This window comes from Zea mays, chromosome 10, assembly GCF_902167145.1.
Source record: "Zea mays cultivar B73 chromosome 10, Zm-B73-REFERENCE-NAM-5.0, whole genome shotgun sequence".
In the NCBI taxonomy this organism is placed as follows: Eukaryota; Viridiplantae; Streptophyta; class Magnoliopsida; order Poales; family Poaceae; genus Zea; species Zea mays.
Genome location: NC_050105.1, coordinates 150,337,432 through 150,363,015, shown reverse-complemented (window position 1 = coordinate 150,363,015; position 25,584 = coordinate 150,337,432). Strand labels below are relative to the sequence as shown.

The 25,584-nt window shown below is 51.4% G+C and overlaps 3 protein-coding genes across 3 annotated transcripts; 2 read left to right on the top strand and 1 right to left on the bottom strand.

Moving 5' to 3' along the window:
• Positions 1–170: 170 nt before the first annotated feature.
• On the top strand, positions 171–5,953 carry LOC100192699 (oligosaccharyl transferase STT3 subunit). The gene is made up of 6 exons (NM_001137902.2): positions 171–1,204; positions 2,129–2,662; positions 3,369–3,823; positions 3,982–4,104; positions 4,861–4,920; positions 5,414–5,953. Exons 1-6 carry the CDS (start codon positions 344–346, stop codon positions 5,541–5,543), a joined length of 2,163 nt encoding a protein of 720 aa, NP_001131374.1. The 5' UTR covers positions 171–343; the 3' UTR covers positions 5,544–5,953.
• A 247-nt stretch (positions 5,954–6,200) lies between these two features.
• Positions 6,201–8,121, bottom strand: LOC100281852 (dnaJ domain containing protein). The gene is made up of 3 exons (NM_001368933.1): positions 7,390–8,121; positions 7,114–7,297; positions 6,201–7,042 (listed from the first exon to the last, which is right to left on the bottom strand). The coding sequence occupies exons 1-3, from the start codon at positions 7,986–7,988 to the stop codon at positions 6,404–6,406; spliced, it is 1,422 nt and encodes a 473-aa protein (NP_001355862.1). The 5' UTR covers positions 7,989–8,121; the 3' UTR covers positions 6,201–6,403.
• A 3,108-nt stretch (positions 8,122–11,229) lies between these two features.
• On the top strand, positions 11,230–13,764 carry LOC103642193 (endoglucanase 13). The gene is made up of 7 exons (NM_001301506.1): positions 11,230–11,469; positions 11,610–11,822; positions 11,915–12,115; positions 12,219–12,308; positions 12,430–13,219; positions 13,314–13,361; positions 13,469–13,764. The coding sequence occupies exons 1-7, from the start codon at positions 11,230–11,232 to the stop codon at positions 13,762–13,764; spliced, it is 1,878 nt and encodes a 625-aa protein (NP_001288435.1).
• Positions 13,765–25,584: the final 11,820 nt, after the last annotated feature.

Sequence of the window (25,584 nt, the reverse complement as noted above, 5' to 3'; positions counted from 1 at the left end):
TCTAGTGGGACTCATTGTTCAGTGTAACAGATGCGCCTACGTGCCATCCTCCACATCAGACAACTGCCTCCCGACCGTCCTGGTCCCACCAGTCAGTATGTTTATGCTCCAAAATCCAAATGGATATGGATATCCACTAGACTCCCCGACAGAACCTGGCTTGCCGTCGCCTCCGCTCGGTCTCGGTCTCGCTCTCGCTGCACTCGTCTTCCCCGCCCGTCCCCTGATCTCAGATCCAGACCAAACGAATTCCACACTAAACCCCCCCTGCCCCAGACGTCGCGCGCATGAAATGAAACCCTAGTGAGTAGTGACCCTGTCCGGATCACTGCGTGGCGCCGCCATGGCACCCTCCGCTCTGGCCTCCCTCCCGGCGCCGCTCCGGTCACTGCGGCTCAAGACGAAGCAGCAGGAGCTACTGCTCCGCGTCTCGGCGCTGGCGCTCATCTACGTTCTCGCCTTCGCCGTCCGCCTCTTCTCCGTCCTCCGCTACGAGTCTATGATCCACGAGTTCGACCCCTACTTCAATTACCGCACCACGCTCTTCCTCACCGAGAACGGCTTTAGCGAGTTCTGGAACTGGTTCGATTCCGAGAGCTGGTACCCGCTCGGGCGCGTCGTCGGGGGGACTCTCTTCCCGGGTCTCATGGTGACCGCCGCGCTGCTCCACCGCCTCCTCCGCGCGCTCTCCCTCGCTGTCCACATCCGCGAGGTCTGCGTCCTCACCGCGCCTTTCTTCGCCGCCAACACCACTCTCGTCGCCTACGCCTTTGGCCGCGAGATCTGGGACTCCGGGGCGGGGCTCGTCGCCGCCGCGCTCATCGCCACCGTCCCTGGCTACATCTCCCGCTCCGTCGCGGGGTCCTACGATAACGAGGGCGTCGCCATCTTCGCGCTGCTGCTCACCTTCTACTTCTTCGTGCGCGCCGTCAACACCGGGTCGCTCGCCTGGGCGCTTGCCTCGGCGTTCGGCTACTTCTACATGGTGTCGGCATGGGGAGGCTACGTGTTCATCATCAATCTCGTCCCGCTCTATGTGCTTGTGCTGCTTGTTACCGGGAGGTACTCACAAAGGCTCTACGTGGCCTACAATTGCATGTATGTGCTTGGGATGTTGCTTGCGATGCAGATCCGTTTTGTTGGATTCCAACATGTGCAGTCCGGAGAGCACATGGCTGCTATGGGAGTCTTCTTCCTTTTGCAGGTAATTTTCATTTGCATTCTTATGGCATGGGTTGATCCAATTTGGAGACCGAGACCAAATGAACACCACCACTTTGAATATCATATAACTGATTTAGTAGATAGATAGTCTGGAGTTGTTTGATGGCTGACACAGGCCATGTTTGAATGCACTAGAGCTAATAGTTAACTGCTAAAATTAGCTGAAGACATCCTAACAGACTAGCTAATAGTTCAGCTATTAGATACTTTTAGCAAATTAGCTAACGGTTAGCTAGCTATTTGTTAGCTAGCTAATTCCACTAGCTATATTTTAGCCAACTAAATATTAGCTCTAGTGCATTCAAACACCCCCATATTAGAACCCATGTCATATCTTCCGTTACCTGTGCCACGTTTGAAGTGTGCCGTGTGCCCAATAAATCTTGCGAAGTGGACACTCGCAATCTAGTGATACACTTACACATGTGCTAGTGTCCATGTAAGTATGTTTCACTGATTAGAATAGTAAAATTTGACTTAAATGTCTGAGGTCAAATTAAATGCCACATTAGTTGCTTAAGTCTGAGCTGGCTGCAGCATGCATCAGAAAACACTGATTTGGGAAAATGCATACTGATACCAAAATTCCTTATAACATTAAGAGATACTGCTGCATTTACGCACACTTCAGATATTGCTGTTTATCTTTGCTTCATTTACCATGTATAACTCTTGATTCCGTATCTGGTTTGTAAAGGTAAAATGGATAATACATGACTCCTTTTTTGAAAAGCTCTTATGATGCCATCCATCCCAGTAGTGTTCTGATGCTTATTGCCTATCTCTATTCAACACTAGCAGAAGTGTAGTGCCATCCTGAACTGTTGATACTAAGGTCTTCCTGTACCTTCTTTGGACAAGCGTGCATACACGAGAGCTAAAAGAAACCTTTTTCTTTTATCAGGTTTTCTTCTTCTTGGACTGGGTAAAATACCTGCTAAACGATGCCAGACTGTTTAAGTCATTCCTTCGAATTACCCTTACATGTGTGATTACTGTTGGCACCCTGGCTCTTGGTATTGGCACTGCATCTGGTTACATCTCTCCTTGGACAGGACGATTTTACTCCCTGCTAGATCCTACCTATGCAAAGGACCATATACCAATCATCGCATCTGTTTCTGAGCATCAACCAACAGCATGGTCATCTTTCATGTTTGACTTCCACATCCTCCTTTTTCTGTTCCCAGCTGGCCTTTATTTCTGTTTCAAGCGCCTGTCAGATGCCACAATATTTATTGTTATGTATGGCCTCACAAGTATGTACTTTGCTGGTGTGATGGTCCGGTTAATTCTTGTGGCAGCACCAGCCGTTTGCCTTATTAGTGCTATTGCTGCATCTGCTACAATAAAAAACCTAACCACTTTGATCAGGACAAAGAGCAGAAGTCCACAGACTACTTCTGGGAAAACAACTGGCTCAAAGTCAGCTGCTAAGGTATATTTCTCTTTTATCCAATTTTCTTTCTCTTGGAGCTAATTTTTACGAATTATTTATATATTTTGTCCTATTTTTTTCTCTGAGCTAATTTTACGATATAGTGCAGCAGCAAAGCTAGAATAAGCCTATTTAAGGTTGAAATATAATGAAGCCTTGCAAATCTTAGTCAAGTGATTGCTCTACAATTTTCATTAGACATTTACCTCCTAGAAAAAAGTGGAAAACTCCAATATATAATTTCATTTACTGATGAAACTTATGGATCTAAAAGGGTCACTTGTTTCTCAGGTTTTCTCCAGAACCCTCCTTAGAAAGACTGTACTTTTGTTGTTGCTTTAAGGGGGGTTGTACTTTATTTAGGATTGCAAAGTTGAATGAGTAATTTCCAGGGAAAAAAATGTTTAGCACTTGTTTGGATGTAGTTTCACAGAACTGTGGTACTCTGAAACTATGGCTTGACAAATAATACCGTGTTTAGAAAAAAAGATGTCATGAATGGAGTTTCTATAACTCCAAGAAGACTACAGTATTTACCCAATGGTCAAAAAATACTTTGCGTCCAAATGGGGTCTTAGTTGTTACTTCTATTACTGTTGCCACAACCAAAATTTGTTTTTTATGTATTTTACTGAAGAAACGTATTTATGTTAGAAATATATTAGCTTTAACTTCATATAACTGATATAGGCTCTTATGTAAACAGGGTGTAGTTGATCAATCTTTACCATTCCAACACAATGCTGCTATTGGTCTTCTTCTGGGTGCCTTTTACTTGCTCAGTAGGTATGCCATACACTGCACTTGGGTGACATCTGAGGCTTACTCTTCTCCATCTATAGTTTTGGCCGCAAGGGGTCATAATGGTGGAAGAGTTATCTTTGATGATTATCGTGAGGCATACTATTGGCTTCGTCAGAACACTCCTCCTGATGCTAAGATTATGTCTTGGTGGGACTATGGATACCAAATTACAGCTATGGGTAACAGAACTGTCATTGTTGATAATAATACATGGAATAACACACACATAGCTACTGTTGGACGTGCTATGTCATCTTATGAAGATGAAGCATATGAGATCATGCAGTCACTTGATGTGAACTATGTGCTTGTTGTATTTGGAGGTGTTACTGGATATTCTTCAGATGATATCAACAAGTAAGATCATCTACTTAATCATCATGCAGTTTTCAATGCCTTTTATTTAATGTGTTAGATAAAACAGAAAATATTTTATCTTGCTATTTGTTGTGGGAGCCTCTGGCACTGGTCTGCCCTTAAAGATCAGTTGATCTTACTTAGCTGCTCTTTTCCAGGTTCTTATGGATGGTACGTATTGGTGGAGGGGTTTTCCCTGTAATCAAAGAGCCAGATTACCTTGTTAACGGGGAGTATCGTATTGACAAGGGGGCAGCACCAAAAATGCTGAACTGCCTAATGTAAGTTTCCTATACATTTACAAGCCTTTTTCTAGTGTGTTAATGTTTGCATTCGTTGCTCTGTTCTTTCCTGAAAACAACTATCTGAAAAAATTTAAAAAGTCTGTTACATTGTGAAGTCTCTCCCACACTCCCTTATATCTGGAACGACCATGCACAACATTTCTTAGGAGACAATTTCCTTCCTGATGAATATTGAATAAAACATTATTGTTTGAAACAATTTGTTTGATCTATTTTAGTACATACACTGCTTGCCTGTGGTTTATAATGAATATACTCCCTCCGTTTCTTTTTATTAGTCGCTGGATAGTGCAAAATTACACTATCCAGCGACTAATAAAAAGAAACGGAGGGAGTATAACTTAACTGAGGCGCTTTAATTGTGCTTCTCTCACTATCCGGTAGTAAGTTACAGCTGTAGTATCAACAGAGTTGTCAAAGTTTGTTAATGCACAGATCTTTCAACCTTTGAACATGAGGAATTATGTAGCAAATGCATGGTACTCCACCTTTTGCTGTTTTAATGGACTGTTTTAGCTTTACTACCCATACATGCATGATTATTAGAATTGTCCAAGAGTATTAGTGAAAGCTGACTTTCTAACTATTTCCAGAGAGGATTCCTCTGAAAATACTCAACTTTTAGCACAGATTTGGGGGGAAAACATTTACATTGTGAGATAAGACAATATGTTTACGAATCTGTGCTCCTTCCCGCCCTTCCCGTGCCTTATCTCATCCTATTTTTGTCAGGTACAAGCTTTGTTACTACCGATTTGGAGAACTTACCACAGAATATGGAAAACCTCCAGGGTATGGCACATCTTTACCATTGTTTCTCTCCATTTGGGTTTCTTGACAAGGTCAGGGTTGTCTTGTATTTTTGGTTCAAATGAAGATGCGGGTAACTTTTTGTATTTCAGATTCATAAATAGTTTTATACAATTGATCATCCTTTTAGGATTTTTTTTGTCATATAAGCTAGAAAGTATGCTTGCATATTGATGGCAGGGGGGATTCCTTCTTAGATGACTAAAGGGGTGTTTGGTTTCTAGGGACTAATTTTTAGTCCCTACATTTTATACCATTTTAGTTCCAAAATTGCTAAATATAGAAACTAAAACTATATTTTAGTTTCTATATTTAGTATTTTATAGACTAAAATGGAATAAAATGAAGGGACTAAACATTAGTCCCTAGAAACCAAACACCCCCTAAGATACGTGTGAGGTCCCTAGAAACCAAACACCCCCTAAGATACGTGTGAGGTCTGTACTCATATTCTTTCTTTTTCTTTTCAATGCAGGTATGACCGTGTACGAGGAGTGGAGATTGGCAACAAAGATATAAAGCTTGAATACTTGGAAGAGGCATTTACAACTTCAAACTGGATAGTGCGCATATACAAGGTGAAACCCCCAAAGAACAGGTCCTGAGGCGTCATCGCTAGTGAAGTGGTTGGAGAGCTATTACCTCAGACAAGTACATATTGTCAAAAAATCTGAATCTGAGTGGCCTCAGGAGAGGGCGGGGTCGTTGTTATGGGCACCTGCTTTGGCGAGAGTGACTATTAGCAGCCATAGCATCAGTTCAGCTCGAAGTCAAGAACATCTTTCCCCTCATTCGGTTTAGGTGTAATCGGTGAGGAACCAATTGTGGCAACAGCGAGTAATTTTTAATTGTTGAGCATCCATGGCCGAACTATTAAAGTTTTTGTAGGCGCAATGACATATTTGAATAGAAACTTGTCTTTGATCAATCCAAGGCAATGGATTTTTTCGGCACTAAACACAAAATATGAACTGTTAATCTGTTCTCTCTATTATTATATGTTTTCATGGTCCAATGCATGTGCATAGAACAGTTTTTAAGGCCTTTTTTTCTAGAGGCAATTGCGTCAGTGACCCTGATTTAGGTGGGGCGTAACCGCAGATCTGTCCTTGCTTGCTTTTTAGACTTTACGTGTTTCCTCTGTCTTTTTCTAAAGTATAAGATCTTTTGTCCCCCCCCCCCCCCCCCCCTAGAAATACAGTTTTCTAGATATTTATAACATAAAATAATATAAATAAAAATATCTCTATGCTGAGTCATTTAGCACCGCAAATTATTATGTTAGAACTGCAAATTCTTTTGGGATGTAGGGTGACAAGGAGTTCCGACTTTTTCTACCTTTTCTAGGCCCGCATGAGCTACCCCAAGTGATTCTATAAAACAGCCAGCCACCCATATTTGTGCAGGATTACATATGTACACAATTTTCTGTGTATATACACACACACGGATTCGACAAGTATCTTCATTTCCAAATGTCCTCTTCCCTTCTTCCGAGTACCTGAATCACACCGGCAATGGCTGCGCCGATGATGGACCAAGTCACCCCGGCCAGAACGACCTTCATTTCAAAGCTGTTGACGACTCCAAGAGCGATGGCGCCGCCAACATGCTCCTGAATGCCGCTGCCACCTCCGGCCACCTGCTCCCCGTTGTAACTCACGAACCCCGCCGCGACGATCCCCAATAGCAGCGGCGCCGTCAGGTCGATGCTTATGCCCTTCCTCCCGGCGACGGTCGCTTCACCGGCTGCTCCTCGCCTGCGGCCGTGGCCTTGGGGAGTGGGAGTGCCCCTTCCCCTCTGGTGAATGCTCGGCGGAGAAGCTGACGACGGCAGGTTCAGCTGCGGGGTCCAGTAGTCTTCGCGCCCTGCGTGCGCCGTGGCCGCGCCTCCCGTCTTGCGCCGGGCGGCGGCTGCTTCTTGGAGCCTCTCCGTCACGGGGTCAGCGGGTGCCGCCGGCGGCGGCGGCAGGAGGCGCGAAGCGAGGACAATGGTGACCGGGGCCGATGGCCCGAACCCGAATGGCCGCCAGTACCACCAGTTCGACATGGATCTGATGGCGTGGACTGCTGAAGTCCTCGACTGCCGTGCCGCCTCCGACTCCTGCGCAGGCAGCGTTCGGTCGTGTCAGTTTCAGACGAACAACGGAGAAGACAGAAACAGTGAGCGATCACCTGGAATTCTCTGGCCGCAGATTTCTGCTTCATCTCATCGAACCTTTTCTTGAACTTGGCGACTTCGTTGAAGATGTTGGGCGCGCGAGCTCCCACCGCGTTGCCTTCGGAGACGCGGACTCTGCCGCGCGGTTGCTTGGACATCAAGAACTCGAGAGCCGCCAGGTCCGACCTCTCCACCATCCTGGACGGCCGGCCGTGGGGAATAATCAGAAGACCGATCGCCGATGACGATGCATGGGATGCGCATGGACGACGAAGAGTGAGTTTACGTACGAGATGCAGTCGACGGGGCAGGTGTTGATGGCGTCGACGATCCTGTCCTCGTCGTCGGCCCACTGTGCGACGGCGCGGGCGCGGCCGTAGACGGACTCGACGGCGAAGGTCCGGGACGCGTGGAGCGCGCACTTGAGGCAGCCGACGCAGCGCACCTCGTCGACGAACACCGCCCGGCGCTCGGACTCGGCGCCGACCCAGGAGGAGTATAGCGGGCGGCCCGTGTAGCCGGCGAACTCGGAGCGGCGCGCCTGCTCCTGGTCGTAGGCCAGGCGCGCGTCCGGGTCGGAGAGCAGCGCGTACACCTCGTTGAGGACGACGGCCATGTCGTGGCCGCCGGCGGCGCCGGCCACGTCCGGGTGGCACCGCTTCTGCAGCGACCGGTACGCCGCCTTGATCTCCGACTGCGGCGAGGACCGCTCCACGCCCAGCAGCTCGTACAGGTCGTAGTCCGACACCCACGAGCTGCCGGATGCTTCGGCTCGGCACCTGTGGCCGTGGCGGGCGCTTGCTGCTCGCCGTGCCGTGGCGGGCCGCGAGGAGCCTAGCCTTGAGGCGGCGGGGGAGACCGAGACGGTGTTCACGAGAAGCGCAGGCATGCCTGATCCACGGTCACTTGTTGGTCGCCTGGCAGTGGCAGCGGATAACTGAAGACTGAACTGAACGGTGGCAGGTACGGGATGTTGGAAGAGCCGAGAAGCAGCTCCAGGGCTGGCCGGTTATTTTTCTGCAGATATTTCAGCTTGTTTGCTTTGTGTGTGTGTACTCCTGTATTAGAGGTGGCGTGGTAGATATTTTGAAGCGTTGGGCAACGTGGACAGGAGCAGGACATACATGAAAAAGTGCTTCAGATAACATGCACCTGCCAGATCGAGCCTTTCATGCGGAAAAAAGGTTTTCGTAAAAAAAATCTGTATATGCTTTTCTAGATGACTAGATATAAGGAACAGAGACTGAACACTGCCTACTGTCTTTTTAATGGTTTCCCTATATTCTACCCTGATTTTTTTGGGTAGTCCTAGGGCTTCCATAATATTCTCCATCAAACTGTTTCAGTAAAACTAGTTCAATTTACATCCACCAAATTACTTGAATGGAAAAGACAAGCCCTATTATAGCATAATACGGAGAAACTAGTTCTTCATTTCGTAAAGTGCTTTTTTTAACTAATAGAAAAATAGAAACTAGAAAGAGTAGTTTTTTTTTCCTGTTTTACTTCTCACACACATTTGTTTATTGTCAACCATAGAGTACTCCTAATATTCCAAAATAAGTGCACTTTTAGTATATTTTAGAGAGAGAAATAATATCCCATTTATTTCAAACTAGTAAATTGATCGCGTCTCGCACGAGTCTTTGACCGATGTACTTATACGGTTAAAAGTCTTGCTTTAGATATATAAGGGTAGCGATATATGTAGATACATACATATAGAATTAACAGAATTATCAGAATATACAATTATTTGCAGTAGTAGAACACAGTACATAAAACTCAATAATTTTCTAGAGCCAGAACTCTTGAGAGTTAAATATAAGCAGTTGGAAGTTAATACTCCTCTCGAAAGTTAGGTCAAACCATCAGAAGTTAGGCAGGGGCGGGTGCGACTGGTGGTCGGTGGCGGTGTGGGGCAGCACGATCGATGATCGAGGGTGGGGCAAGGCGAGGCGGGGTGGTCAGGAACAAAAAACAGTAGTTTGCGTGGGCGCGAGCGGCTTCGTTTGCTCGCGCCCGCGCACGCCGTTAGGTCGTTTGTTCATAACTTCTGAGACGAGCATGGGAGCCGTCGGAAGTTAAAGATAACTTTTCGAGTGCCTGGTCGAATCATCGAAAGTTAATCCTTAACTTCCGAGCGCCACTATAGGCCGACCGTTTTGTCTTGAGCCCATCGGAAGTTATTAAGCTCTCGGAAGTTTCTTGTTTTTGGTGTTGTGACAATTCGGTCTACAAATGTAGTAGCATGAGTCGTCTAAATGTTGCATTGTAATGGTGCTCCTTGTTGAGTGGATATATATACATGCAACGAAGCAACAAAATATTGACCTTAAAGGCCAGAAATCAACGATGCACTCAAAGAAAGTTTACGGTGAATTTGTGACGCTACATACCGAGATCAACATATGCACAAACTTCTTGATGAAGATGTCATGTTGATTGTTTTTTGTTTACATGTTTTTTGGTACCTGTTAAGCAAGGAAGCATCAAGGAGGTTAGGATTAAATAAAGGCGTGTCTATACACACACATATGCTATTCGTCACATTTGGTGAATATTCACCCAACCGACAATGATTGAGAGATATTTAGTCATTACCAAAAAATAGTTCCGGCTGGTGAAGCTTTTACCTAGGATAACAAATAGCATGTGTGGACGGGATATTTGGAGCCCAAAGCTTCTAATAGTTACATAAAGCTCCTACTTCCAATCCTAACATCTATTGAGAATGAATGTAAATCAACTACTCCCTCCGTTTCTTTTTATTAGTCGCTGGATAGTGTAAAATTACACTATCCAGCGACTAATAAAAAGAAACGGAGGGAGTATTGATTTTTAGCCAGGTCTGAAATATCAAAGCATGCATTTATCGATGGTGAAATCCCTAAAAGACAGGAATCTTGGTTCTGATTTCCAGTTCAAAACATTAATATCTACATCCAAACGTGGTGTAACAGTCATTTATTAGTAGTGGTTCATATAATCGAAACTAAACAACGAATTATTTATTCCTAACCGGACAGTAAAGGTTAGAAATCCAGTATTCTAACCGATTCTAATTGATACTAAGGCCCTGTTTGTTTCGGATTATATAATCTCTTTAGATTATATAATTCAGCGCAAATAATCCAGTAGTCAAACAAACATCTAGATTATAGGTTCAGATTATATAATCTAAAGCTCAGATTATGATAATCTCATAATCTCCTCAAGAGTAGCTTATTTAAGATTATTTTGGCAAAAGACCCACTATCCATGGTTATATAAATAGAAATTACAATATATGTCATCATTCTTTCCTCACCTCAAATAAACAAACAAATGTACTGTTGTCTTTATGAATAATCTATATTTGTATAATCTAGACTACCAAACAACTATATATATATTATATTATGTCTAGATTATAATCTAGATTATATAATTTAGATTATAATCCAGATTATATAATCTATAAGCTGAAACAAACAGGCCCTAAACATCCTTTGTGCTGAAGTTCGGTTTCTCTAGCAAACAAGCTGGTGTTGTTATTCTAGTCGTCAACTATATTTTGAGTTTGAGCGGTCGCAAAGCACATCTCTAATATTCTAACAAATGATTATTATGAACATTAACTTAACAATTATGGACTGCAAAGGCTTCACTGCATAATCCATACGCACGTACAAAAAAAATTGTGCGTAGGCATGCACTGCCGCACTGGTTGAGTCATAAATACTTAATTGAGTTGGTCTGCGCGACGACACAACAACTTGGTCGCTGTCTCGCTAATGGCACACAAGTGAGAAGTGACTGCCGCACGATCTCCAGACCATTATTTTGCACATTCCCCGAGACGTGCATGGCTCAAACTCCGGTAGAGTGAGGCTCCCTTCCGCGGTGCCGCCCGACGGCCCTCGCGCGCGTCGTCGTCCTTCCCGACGTGCCTGGCACCACGACCTACGTAGTACCGTACATGCGTGCGTGCACTACCATGTCGTCGGTCGACGGCGAGCTCGATCCAACGAACTCGCGCACGGCGCATCTTATAAAACTTGTCCTCGCCGCTCGCCGGGCTCACCAGCCACTGCCAACGTCCAACGACGACGACAGCAGCGGCAGCATTACCTCGAGGTCCAGCCAGCATGCCGCGGTTGATGAAGACGTCGACCAAGACGCCGGCCACCTTGGCTGTAGCCGCGTCGTTCCTCCTCCTCCTCGCCACGGCGGCGGGAGGCGCCTCAACGCCGGCACCGTTCGACTACGCCGGCGCGTTCGACAAGTGCCTGCAGTTCTTCGAGGCGCAGCGGTCCGGGAAGCTCCCCGCCGACCGCCGCGTGCACTGGCGCGGCGACTCCGCCCTCACCGACGGCTTCTCCCAGGGGGTACGCACACGTACTTCCAGTCCGATCCGACATCCGTTCTCTCTGGTCAGCACCGGCAGAACGCCAGCCGTGATTCGTCCATCGGAGCTGATGACGACGCCAACGACGTCCCGTTGCTGCGTTGCGTTGCATGCGTGCAGGTGGACTTGGTGGGCGGGTACTACGACTCGGGCGACCACGTCAAGTTCGGGTTCCCCATGGCGTACGCGGTGACGATGCTCGCGTGGGGGGTGCTCGAGTTCGAGAAGGAGATGGTGGCCGCCAACAACCACCAGCGCGCGCTCGATGCCATCCGCTGGGGCACCAACTACTTCGTCAAGGCCCACACCGAGCCCAACAGCCTCTGGGTCCAGGTACGCGTCACATACAGGCCCAGCGGAGATTCCCGGCCCAGCTTCTGCCCTGCCTCCAGAGCTCAAACGGTGCTGATCATGATCTGCTGCAGGTGGGCGACGGGGACAGCGACCACCTGTGCTGGGAGCGCGCCGAGGACATGTCCACGCCGCGGACGGCGTTCAAGATCAACATGACCCACCCGGGGTCCGAGGTCGCCGGCGAGACTGCCGCCGCGCTGGCCGCCGCGTCCAAGGCCTTCCGCCCGTACGACTCCATGTACGCCGACCTCCTGCTGCTGCACGCAAAGCAGGTACAGTAGTGCATTGTGTATATGTGTTGTGAATTGTGATGCGATTCAGAGTACGGTATGGTTCAGTTCGTTCTACTAAAATCTTCGTTGGTGACACGGACAGCTCTTCACGTTCGCCGACACGTTCAGAGGCAGGTACGATGACTCCCTGCAGAGCACCAAGAAGTTCTACCCTTCCGGTTCTGGCTACCAGGTAGGATTAAGAGCAGTAACAAACAATGCGCGCGATCGAACAATTACTTTCTTTCTTCTGAATCGAACAATTAGCTCGGGGCTGATTCTGATAGCCATTTCACGATGAATGAATTGCTCAGGACGAGCTGCTCTGGGCGGCCGCGTGGCTGCACGAGGCCACCGGCGACGAGGAGTACCTGCAGTACGTGTCCCGGAACGCCGAGGAGTTCGGCGGGATCGGCTGGTCCGTGCTCGAGTTCTCCTGGGACAACAAGTACGCCGGCCTGCAGGTGCTCCTCTCCAAGGCGCTCCTCGCCGGCGGCGGCGGCGAGCACGCCGACACGCTGAGGCAGTACCAGGCGAAGGCGGAGTTCTTCCTGTGCGCCTGCCTGCAGAAGAACGGCGGGCACAACATGAAGCTCACCCCGGGCGGGCTCCTGCACACGGACGAGTGGAACAACATGCAGTACGTCAGCTCCGCCACCTTCCTCCTGGCCGTCTACGCCGACTACCTCGCGGCGTCGCGCGGCGCGCTCAGGTGCCCCGACGGCGAGGTGGCGCCCGGCGAGATGGTCCGGTTCGCCAGGTCCCAGGCGGACTACGTCCTGGGGAAGAACCCCAGGGGCATGAGCTACATGGTCGGCTACGGCAGCTACTTCCCGACGCACGTGCACCACCGCGGCGCCTCCATCCCGTCCGTCTACGCCATGGACTCCAGGGTCGGGTGCATGGACGGCTTCGACAGGTACTACAACAGCAAGGGCGCCGACCCCAACGTCCTCCACGGCGCCGTCGTCGGCGGGCCCGACGCGGCCGACGGCTTCGTCGACGACCGTTGCAACTACCAGCAGGCCGAGCCCACCCTCGCAGGGAACGCGCCGATCTGCGGCGTCTTCGCTCGCCTCGCCTCCGAGCCGGCCGACGCCTCCGGTAAACAACATCACCATCGAACACGTTCTTGTCGCACCGATCTATCGTACGTCCGGTCGTCACTGAACAATGGATGATGCCACCGTGATTGCAGATAACAGTAACAGGCCGGCGCCTTCTTCTCACTCGCCGCCATCAAAGGGTAAGAACTGAAGTTCCATTGCAGCTGCAATCGTACCAGGACGATGCAGGTTGATTCGAGGAGCTGACGATGACATGGACTCTCCGTTTCTCTTCACCTCCGTGCAGGGTCTCCTCTGGAGTTCGTGCACACGGTGAGCAACTCGTGGACGACGAATGGGGTGGAGTACTACCGGCACGTGGTGACGGCGAAGAACACGTGCGGGCACCCCATCACGTACCTGAAGCTGCACGTCAAGGGGCTGTCGGGCCCCATCTACGGCGTGTCGGCCGCCAAGGAGAAGGACACGTACGAGCTCCCCACGTGGCTCACCAGCCTCGCGGCCGGCGAGCAGTTCACCATCGTGTACATCCAGGGCGGCCCCGCAGCCAGGTTCTCCGTGGCCAGCTACAAGACTGCTTGAGGCTGCATGCTCGCCGGCCCGGCCCCCCGGTGGTTTTTTGTTTGCGTCCATCCCCCATTTTTTTTCTTTGTACGGTCTGGTTTCTGCTCGCTGCAATTCTACTACTACATCATTATTTCTTTTTTTTTTTCGTTCATGTGTGTCTGAATCTTTCCACGAGATTGGAGACGATTAGGTATAACATCGCGAGGAGCATTCAGTTCTATGTATAACAGCATGCTTTACTTCCGTCCCGTCCCGTCAACTCCCCGTGAGTGATCCCCTCTCGATCCCAAAAACGCGAGTGCAATTGTCATTTTTTAAAAAAAAAGGTAAAACAATTTTAAGTTTAATAAAAAGTATACACATAACAATATTTATTTTAAGATTAATTATGAACATATTTTTTATATTAAATTTCTTTATAAAGTAAATATTAATATGATTTTTACAAACTTAATTAATTTAAGAAAATCTGACTTCTTTCGGATCTAAAATTCTATTTTTGTCAAGAGAAAGGAAATATGTATGATTTAAAAATGTGATTGCTTTGTCTCTACAAAACTGTTGGGTGCATGCGAGCACCGCCCCAAGGCATATGATTTTGGGCGCCTAGGCTTAAACCCAAGATCGAGATGGATGGCTTGTTGGCGTCTTGTTTGGGAGACCATGAAACATGTGTCACTGATGTAAATTCAAGATTAGACTTTGAAATGTGATTGCAAGGTATTTTCCTGATCCTCTTGCGTTTACTTTAGAGACCACTAGAAATGGGTTGATCCAGTTCATTTTTTTCTATAAAAGGCCCATCTTGTATTTGGTCGAGCAAATTAGGTTTTTTTTCTAGTTGTGTGCCTTGATGGTTTTGTAGAAGTGAGATAATATATTAATGGCATGTTTGGTTGGCCGCCGTCCACCACCACGTACGCCACAGATTTTGCGCCGCAGTTGTGGCGGCCAAATCGAGCGTCGCGGCTTAGGCGCGCTGTGGCAGCTTCGGCGCCACACGAAACATGCCTTAATAATGCGACCTCACTTTCTTGTTTGGTTTATGGAGTGTGTAGGAAACGATGATCCCTAAGAGGGGATGAATTAGGACTTCTAAAAACTATATCTAAACTAGGCCACAATTAAATCCTGAGAACAAAACCTATGCAAATAACTTAACTAGGTTGTGCAAACTAGATTTTGTCTATGTGTTGCTATCTCTAACGCAAAAGGATGCAAAAGAAGTTATGCAACCTAAGTTCCAATCTTATATAATCTATACTAAGAATGTAAAGATTAAAACTTAAGTAAAGATAGTAGATACGGAAGATTGAAGAGCTAGTAGAGAAAGCAAACTCTTGTGGATGACAGCGACATTTTTATCGAGGTATTCGGAACCACACAAGGTCTCGACTAAGCCTCGTTGGTGTCCCTACACAAATGGTAGCCTACGTGAGGGCCAAGCACCACGGACAAGTAATTCCACAGAAAGCCACGAGCCTTCTCCACGTGCAAGTGGTGCTCCGCTTCAGGCTACTCAAAGACGCTCCCTGCCGTTTTCTCTATCGAGCTTCCGACCGAAATGCCGCGGGCCTCGCTCCCTCCGGTACAGAGTGGTGGTCGTATCACAAACATGGTTGATACAGTCTCGCAAGACTCTCTCTCCCCACTTTACAATTGCTCGCGCAAGAGCCGATGTGTTATATGGTTTTTTTTCTAAACTCACTCAACTAACTAGGGATCACCTAGATCAAGCGCAATAGCGATCTAACTAACCTAAGCACTTCATAAAGCACCTACGCTAATCACCGAGTGATTCTATTAAACACTTGGGTGTTTGAGCACTTGGAGATGTGTATAACCTTCCTTGGTATGTTGCTTGAGCTCTCACAACTCTAAATGGCTAGGTGGTGTGGTATTTATAGAGCTCTAATAAAAACTAACAGTTAGAAAGCAGTTCTGTAGCTTTCTGCGATGCACCAGATAGGTGCATCGAACTATCCGGTGGTGCACCGGACAAGCCACATGTACTAGTCATTAGATGTAGCCGTTGGAGCTTCCGAAAATGACGCCTCAGACATGGTGCACCAGACAGCCAACAAAGAACATGATGCTTTGTCGTATTTTGGCTATAACTTTTAGTCCCGAACTCCGACTTCGATGGTCTTGTACTTTTTAAACACTTTCAACTTTGTATTGTGGGTATAACTTTTAGCTCTGAACTCCGATTTTGATGATCTTGGGCTTTTTGTAAAGCTTAAAAAATTCTCTATATCTCATAGTTGCAGCCATGTTAGTTTGAGTAGATTTGAAATCGTGAAACACTCCATTTCAGTTAGCCCTTCCTTTCAACTTTGTCAACTTCACTTTTGTTTTGTGGCTTTGCATCCTACTTCTACTTCCTGATGTGTTAGACTCTTAGTGAAAGAGAATTAGGCTTACACCTATTTCCTAATTGATTTTGGTGGTTGAATTGCCCAACACAAATAATTGGACTAACTAGTTTGCTCTAGTCTATAAGTTCTACAGGTGCCAAAGGTTCACAATAAGCCAATAAAAAGACCAAGAAAAGGGTTCAAACAAAGAGAGCAAGGGACACCCGAAGTGCTCCCTGGTTTGGCGCACCGGACAGTGTCCGGTGCACCAGGGAACTTGACGCCCAACTCTTCACCTTCGAGAATTTTCAGAGGTGCATCGCTATAATTCATCGGACTGTCCGGTGCACCACCGGACAGTGTCTGGTGCCCCAAGGGAGAGCGACTCTGAACTCGCCAGCTTCGGGAATCCGCTCCGCTATAATTCACCGGACTGTTCGGTGAGTCACCGGACAGTGTCCGGTGCACACCGGACTGTCCGGTGTGACAGCGGAGCAACGACTACTTCACGCGCAACGGTCGACTGCAACGCATTAAATGCGCGTCTGCACGCGCAGAGGAGCAGAGCACGCGCGGGTGGCACACCGGACAGCCTACAGGGCCTGTCCGGTGCACCATCGGACAGCCAGGCGGGCCCACAAGACAGAGCTTCAGCGGTCGAACCCCAACGGCCTGGTGATGTGGCTGGCGCACCAGACAGTGTCCGGTGGCGCACCGGACTGTCCGGTGCGCCCGTCGTCTGCAGCCTTCACCAACGGTCAAGTTTGGTGGTTGGGGCTATAAATACCCCAACCACCCCCACATTCAAGTCATCCAAGTTTTCACCTTCCAACTACATTACAAGAGCTAGCATTCAATACAAGACACACCAAAGAGATCAAATCCTCTACCAACTCCACACAAAGCTTTAGTGATTAGAGAGAGTGATTTGTTGTGTTCATTTGAGCTCTTGCGCTTGGATTGCTTCTTTCTCTCATTCTTTCTTGCGATCATCTCATTTGTAATCAAGGCAAGAGACGCCAATTGTGTGGTGGTCCTTGCGGGAACTTTGTGTTCCGATTGATTGAGAAGAGAAGTTCACTCGGTCTAAGTGACCGTTTGAGAGAGGGAAAAGGGTTGAAAGAGACCCGGTCTTTGTGACCACCTCAACGGGGAGTAGGTTTGCAAGAACCGAACCTTGGTAAAACAAATCCTTGTGTCTCACTCTTTATTCGCTTGCGATTTGTTTTCACGCCCTCTCTCGGACTCGTTTATACTTCTAACGCTAACCCGGCTTGTAGTGGTGATTAAGTTTGTAAATTTCAGATTCGCCCTATTCACCCCCCTCTAGGCGACTTTCAATTGGTATCAAAGCCCAGTGCTTCATTAGAGCCTAACCGCTCGAAGTGATGTCGGGAGATCACGCCAAGAAGGAAATGGTGACCGGCGAGAAGCCCGCTACAAGCCATGGGAAGGCTCCATCGGGAGAGTCCTACAACAAAAGGAAGGGGAAGGAAAAGGAATCCCCTTCACACAAGTCACGTCGGAGCGGTGACAAGAAGAAGAAGATGAGGAAGGTGGTCTACTACGAGACCGACACCTCATCGGCATCCACCTCCGGCTCCGACAAGCCGTCCATCACTTCGAAGCGCCATGAGCGCAAGAAGTTTAGTAAGATCCCCTTACGCTATCCTCGCATTCCTAAACATACGCCTTTACTTTCCGTCCCATTAGGCAAACCACCAACGTTTGATGGTGAAGATTATGCTAGGTGGAGTGATTTGATGTGATTTCATCTAACCTCACTCCACAAAAGTATATGGGATGTTGTTGAGTTTGGTGTACAGGTACCATCCGTAGGGGATGAAGATTATGATGAGGACGAAGTGGCCCAAATCCAACACTTCAACTCCCAAGCCTCAACTATACTCCTCGCCTCTCTAAGTCGAGAGGAGTATAATAAGATGCAAGGGTTGAAAAATGCTAAGGAGATTTGGGACACGCTAAAGACCGCGCACGAAGGAGACGAGGTGACCAAAATCACCAAGCGGGAAACGATCGAGGGGGAGTTCGGTCGCTTCCGACTTCGCCAAGGGGAGGAGCCACAAGACATGTACAACCGGCTCAAAACCTTGGTGAACCAAGTGCGCAACCTCAGGAGCAAGAAATGGGATGACCATGAAATGGTCAAGGTTATTCTAAGATCCCTCGTTTTTCTGAACCCTACGCAAGTTCAATTAATTCCAGGAAATCCTAGATATACACTAATGTCTCCCGAGGAGGTAATTGGGAATTTTGTGAGCTTTGAATTGATGATCAAAGGCTCAAAGAAAATCAACGAGCTTGATGGCCCCTCCATGTCCGAAGCACAACAGGTTGTATTCAAGGCAACAGAGGAAAAGAAGGAGGAGTCTACATCGAGTAGACAACCAATCGACGCCTCAAAGCTCGACAACGAGGAGATGGCGCTCGTCATCAAAAGTTTCCACCAAATCCTCAAGCAAAGGAGGGGGAAGGATTACAAGCCCCGCTCCAAGAAAGTGTGCTACAAATGTGATAAGCCCGGTCATTTTATCGCAAAATGTCCACTATCTAGTGACTGTGATAGGAGCGACGACAAGAGGGGGAGAAGAAAGGAGAAGAAGAAATACTACAAGAAGAAGGGCGGCGATGCCCATGTTTGCCGGGAATGGGACTCCGACGAGAGCTCCACCGACTCCTCCTCCGACGAGGACGCCGCAAACATCGCCATCACCAAGGGACTTCTCTTCCCCAACGTCGGCCACAAGTGTCTCATGGCAAAGGACGGCAAAAGGAAGAAGGTAAAATCAAGATCCTCCACCAAATATGAAACCTCTAGCGATGAGGATAATGCTAGTAATGAGGAGGATAACTAACGTATTCTTTTTGCCAACCTAAACATGCAACAAAAGGAAAAATTAAATGAATTAATTAGTGCTATTCATGAGAAGGATGATCTCTTGGACACCCAAGAGGACTTCCTTATTAAAGAGAACAAAAAGCATGTTAAGGTTAAAAATGCTTACGCTCTAGAAGTAGAAAAATGTGAAAAACTATCTAGTGAGCTAAGCACTTGCCATGAGATTATTGACAACCTTAGAAATGAGAATGCTAATTTGTTAGCTAAGGTTGTGTCGGGGACCATAATTAGGGGTACCCTCAAGACTCCTAATTCTCAGCTGGTAACCCCCATCAGCACAAAGCTGCAAAGGCCTGATGGGTGCGACTAAGTCAGGGATCGATCCATTCGAGGGACTCGATCACGCCTCGCCCGAGTCCAGCCTCGGGCAAGGGCAGCCGACCCTGAAGGATCTCCGTCTCGCCCGAGGCCCCCTTCCAGCGGCGAACATACTTCCGGCTCGCCCGAGGCCCAGTCTTTGCCAAGAAGCAACCCTGGCCGAATCGCCACGCCAACTGACCAAATCACAGGGGCATTTAATGCAAAGGTGGCCTGACACCTTTATCCTGACGCGTGTCCTCCAGTCGACAGAGCCGAAGTGACCGCAGTCACTTCGCCGCTCCACTGACCGGCCTGACAGAAGGACAGTGCCGCCTGTGCCGCTCGACAGAGTGAGGTTGACAGGCAGTCAGGCCCGGTCTCAGGCACCATAGGAAACTCCGCTTCGCCTGACCCAGGGCTCGGACTCGGGCTCAGCCCCGGAAGACGGCGAACTCCGCTCCGCCCGACCCAGGGCTCGGACTTGGGCTCAGCCCCGGAAGACGGCGAACTCCGCTCCGCCCGACCCAGGGCTCGGACTTGGGCTCAGCCCCGGAAGACGGCGAACTCCGCTCCGCCCGACCCAAGGCTCGGACTTGGGCTCAGCCCTGGAAGACGGCGAACTCCGCTCCGCCTGACCTAAGGCTCGGACTTGGGCTCAGCCCCGGAAAACAGCGAACTCCGCTCCGCCTGACCCTAGGGCTCGGACTCGGGCTCAGCCCCAGAAGACGACGAACTCCGCTTCACCTGACCCCAGGGCTCGGACTCAGCCCTGGCTTCAGCCGACGGTCTCCGCCTCGCCCGACCCGGGGGCTCGGACTCGACCTCGGCCATGGAAGACAGACTCGACCTCGACCTCGGAGGAGCCTCCACATCGCCCAACCTAGGGCGCGGATCGACCACGTCAACAGGAGGCGCCATCATTACCCTACCCCAAGCTGACTCAGGCTACGGGGAACAATACCGGCGTCCCATCTGGCTCGCTCCGCCAGACAATTAATGATGGCACCCCGCACGCTCTCTGACGACGGCGGCTCTCAGCCCCCTTACGGAAGCAAGAGGACGTCAGCAAGGACTCAACAGCCCCGACAGCTGTCCTTCCACCAGGCTCCAGCGCTCCTTCGACGGCCACGACACCACACGAACCGGGTGCCAAAACCTCTCCAGCTGCCACGATGGCATGTACTTAGGGCGCTAGCTCTCTTCCGCTAGACACGTAGCACTCTGCTACACCCCCATTGTACACCTGGATCCTCTCCTTACGCCTATAAAAGGAAGGACCAGGGCCCTCTTACAGGGGGTTGGCCGCGCGGGGAAGAGGACGGGACTGGCGTTCGCGTGAGGCCGCTCGCTCCCTCCTGCGTGGAACGCTTGTAACCCCCTACTGCAAGCACACCCGACCTGGGCGCGGGACGAACACGAAGGCTGCGGGATTCCCACCTCTCTCACGCCTTCTTCCCCCCTTCGCGCTCGGCCTCGCGCCGACCCATCTGGGCTGGGGCACGCGGCGACATTCTCACTCGTCGGCCCAGGGACCCCACGGTCTCGAAACGCCGACAGTTGGCGCGCCAGGTAGGGGCCTGCTGCGTGTTGACGAACAACTTCCCGTCAAGCTCCAGATGGGCAGTCTCCGGCAACCTTTCCAGCCCGGGACGGTGCTCCGTTTCGGGAGTCTTGAGTTCATGTCCCTCGACGGCAGCTACGACATGATACTCCTTCCCCCGCCGTGCGACAGCAACAATGGCGGCCAACAACCCGCCTGCCGGCGGCGGAATCGACGACGTCTTCCCCGCGTGGTGGAAGATCAACATTCGAGCTCACCCCGCCCTCTCCCCCGCCGACGGAGGAGGAGGCGGGGCAACCAAGGCCAAGCAGGAGGCGACACCTCGTCGGCTGTCGAGCGAGTCGACGGCGCCGGCGCCCCAACGCGGGGCGCGTCGGGCATCGACCTCGCGTTTGAGACGAAGACGAGCGCCGTCTCCTCGCAACACGCCAATTCCAAGCAAACGGACGACGCCAGCACGCTCGCGAAAGGCTTGCTGGGCGTCACCCTCGTACCTGAGACGACGGTGCAGTCAGTCCATGACGTGACTTCGTCACCGCCCGTCGACCAGGAGGTACCCACTGGTTCCCATCTCACGCCCTTTGGATTCAGCCTCGACCCGCCAAGCGACTTCGCTTTGGCGGACGCTCTCGTAGAGGTGAGTCCAAACCCTCTGGGGTTTCGTGTGCGGTCACCCTGGGACCGGCTGACGGACGTCTCGACCTACGGGCCCTCGGGGTCCGAGGAAGATGACGAGCCCGACTTCTGTTGGGATTTCTCCGGACTTGGTAACCCCAGTGTCATGCGGGACTTCATGACCACATGCGACTACTGCCTTTCCGACTGTTCCGACGGTAGCCGCAGCCTCGGCGACGAAAACTGCGGCCCAAGTCGTGAATGCTTCCACGTCGATCTAGGGGGTCTCTCTGAAGGCAACCATCTTGGTATGCCGGAGAACGACGATCTCCCTAGGCATGTGCCTCGCGTTGACATCCTACGGGAGCTAGCTGTGGTCCCCGTTCCGGCGGGGGGTCATGACCCACAGCTCGAGCAAATCCGCGGGGTGCCGGCCAGGCTCGACGAGGGGCAGGAGCACTTGAGCCGATCCGCCGGGACGTCGGGCAGGAATGGGCGGGCCAACCTCCGGCCGGAGAAGGGCGTCATCTACCCCAAGGCTTCCAGCACCGCATCACCGACGATGTCAGGATGAGGCCGCCACCCGCTTCCAGTGGGGTCGACCAAAACCTGGCTGCAGCAGCAATGCTTCTCCGCGCGATGCCGGAGCCATCAACCACTGAGGGGCGGCGAATCCAGGGAGACCTCAAGAATCTCCTGGAGGGCACCGCGGTCCGACGGGTCGAGAGCTCCGCCTCCCGAAGGCAGGGGTACCCCTCGGAACATCGCACCGCGACTTCTCGATTCATGTGGGAAGCCTCGGTCCACACCGGGCGCACGCGCAACACAGCGCCTGCGGCCCCGGGTCGCCTCGGCAATGAGCACCACCACCGCGACCGTCGGGCCCACCTCGACGAGAGGGTGCGCCGAGGCTACCACCCCAGGCGTGGGGGACGCTACGACAGCGGGGAGGATCGGAGTCCCTCGCCCGAACCACCCGGTCCGCAGGCTTTCAGCCGCACCATACGACGGGCGCCGTTCCCAACCCGGTTCCGAACCCCAACTACTATCACAAAGTACTCGGGGGAGACGAGACCGGAACTGTGGCTCGCAGACTACCGGCTGGCCTGCCAACTGGGTGGAACGGACGATGACAACCTCATCATCCGTAACCTCCCCCTGTTCCTCTCCGACACCGCTCGCGCCTGGTTGGAGCACCTACCTCCGGGGCAGATCTCCAACTGGGACGACCTGGTCCAAGCCTTCGCCGGCAATTTCCAGGGCACGTACGTGCGCCCTGTAAACTCCTGGGACCTCCGAAGCTGCCGACAGCAGCCGGGAGAGTCTCTCCGGGACTACATCCGGCGATTCTCGAAGCAGCGCACCGAGCTACCCAACATCCCCCGATTCGGATGTCATCGGCGCGTTCCTCGCCGGCACCACCTGCCGCGACCTGGTGAGCAAGCTGGGTCACAAGACCCCCACCAGGGCGAGCGAGCTGATGGACATCGCCACCAAGTTCGCCTCCGGCCAGGAGGCGGTTGAGGCTATCTTCCGGAAGGACAAGCAGCCCCAGGGCCGCCCACCGGAAGATGCCCCCGAGGCGTCAACTCAGCGCGGTGCCAAGAAGAAGGGCAAGAAGAAGTCGCAAGGGAAACACGACGCCGCCGACGCGGACCTTGTCGCCGCCGCCGAGTACAAGAACCCTCGGAAACCCCCCGGAGGTGCCAACCTCTTCGACAAGATGCTCAAGGAGTCGTGCCCCTATCATCAGGGGCCCGTCAAGCACACCCTTGAGGAGTGCGCTATGCTTCGACGCCACTTCCACAGGGCCGGGCCACCCGCGGAGGGTGGCAAGGCACCCGAGGAGGAGGATCACCAGGCAGGAGAGTTCCCCGAGGTCCGCGACTGCTTCATGATCTACGGTGGGCAAGCGGCAAACGCCTCGACTCGGCACTGCAAGCAAGAGCGTCGGGAGGTCTGTTCGGTGAAGGTGGCGGCACCAGTCTACCTAGACTGGTCCGACAAGCCCATCACCTTCGACCAAGACGACCACCCCGACCACGTGCCGAGCCCGGGGAAATACCCGCTCGTTGTCGACCCCATCATCGGCGACGTCAGGCTCACCAAGGTCCTCATGGACGGAGGCAGCAGCCTCAACATCATCTACGCCGAGACCCTCGGGCTCCTGCGTGTTGATCTGTCCTCGGTCCGGGCAGGCGCTGCGCCTTCCCACGGGATCATCCCCGGGAAGCGCGTCCAGCCCCTCGGACAACTCGACCTTCCCGTCTGCTTCGGAACACCCTCCAACTTCCGAAGGGAGACCCTCACGTTCGAGGTGGTCGGGTTCCGAGGAACCTACCACGCAGTGTTGGGGAGGCCATGCTACGCGGAGTTCATGGCCGTCCCCAACTACACCTACCTCAAGCTCAAGATGTCGGGCCCCAACGGGGTCATCACCGTCGGCCCCACGTACAAACACGCGTTCGAATGCGACGTGGAGTGCGTGGAGTACGCCGAGGCCCTCGCCGAATCCGAGGCCCTCATCACCGACCTGGAGAGCCTCTCTAAGGAGGTGCCAGACGTGAAGCGTCACACCGGCAACTTCGAGCCAGCGGAGACGGTCAAGTCCGTCCCCCTCGACCCCAGCGGCGACGCCTCCAAGCAGATCTGGATTGGCTCCGAGATCGATCCCAAATAGGAAGCAGTGCTCGTCGACTTCCTCCGCGCAAACGCCGACGTTTTCGCGTGGAGTCCCTCGGACATGCCCGGCATACCGAGGGATGTCGCCGAGCACTCGCTGGATATCCGAGCTGGAGCCCGACCCGTGAAGCAGCCTCTGCGCCGATTCGACGAGGAAAAGCGCAGAGCCATAGGCGAGGAGATCCACAAGCTAATGGCGGCAGGGTTCATCAAAGAGGTATTCCATCTCGAATGGCTTGCCAACCCTGTGCTTGTGAGAAAGAAAGGAGGGAAATGGCGGATGTGTGTAGACTACACTGGTCTAAACAAAGCATGTCCGAAGGTTCCCTACCCTCTGCCTCGCATCGATCAAATCATGGATTCCACTGCTAGGTGCGAAACCCTGTCTTTCCTCGATGCCTACTCAGGGTATCACCAAATCAGGATGAAAGAGTCCGACCAGCTCGCGACTTCTTTCATCACACCCTTCGGCATGTACTGCTATGTCACCATGCCGTTCGGCTTGAGGAATGCGGGTGCGACGTACCAGCGGTGCATGAACCATGTGTTCGGCGAACACATTGGCCGGACGGTCGAGGCCTACGTTGATGACATCGTAGTCAAGACAAGGAAAGCCTCCGACCTCCTTTCCAACCTTGAAGTGACATTCCGATGTCTCAAGGAGAAAGGAGTGAAGCTTAATCCCGAGAAGTGTGTCTTTGGGGTTCCCCGAGGCATGCTCTTGGGGTTCATCGTCTCCGAGAGGGGCATCGAAGCCAACCCGGAGAAGATCGCAGCCATCACCAGCATGGGGCCCATCAAGGACTTGAAAGGCGTACAAAGAGTCATGGGATGCCTTGCGGCTCTGAGCCGCTTCATCTCACGCCTCGGCGAAAGAGGTCTGCCTCTGTACCGCCTCTTAAGGAAGGCAGAGTGCTTCGCTTGGACCCCTGAGGCCGAGGAAGCCCTCGGGAACCTGAAGGCGCTCCTCACGAATGCGCCCATCTTGGTGCCCCCCGCTGCCGGAGAAGCCCTCTTGATCTACGTCGCCGCGACCACTCAGGTGGTTAGCGCCGCGATTGTGGTTGAGAGACGAGAAGAGGGGCATGCATTGCCCGTCCAGAGGCCAGTCTACTTCATCAGCGAGGTACTGTCCGAGACCAAGATCCGTTACCCACAAATTCAGAAGCTACTGTACGCGGTGATCCTGACGCGGCGGAAGTTGCGACACTACTTCGAGTCTCATCTGGTAACTGTGGTGTCATCCTTCCCCCTGGGGGAGATCATCCAGTGCCGAGAGGCCTCGAGTAGAATCGCGAAGTGGGCAGTGGAAATCATGGGCGAAACAATCTCGTTCGCCCCTCGGAAGGCCATCAAGTCCCAGGTCTTGGCAGACTTCGTGGCTGAATGGGTCGACACCC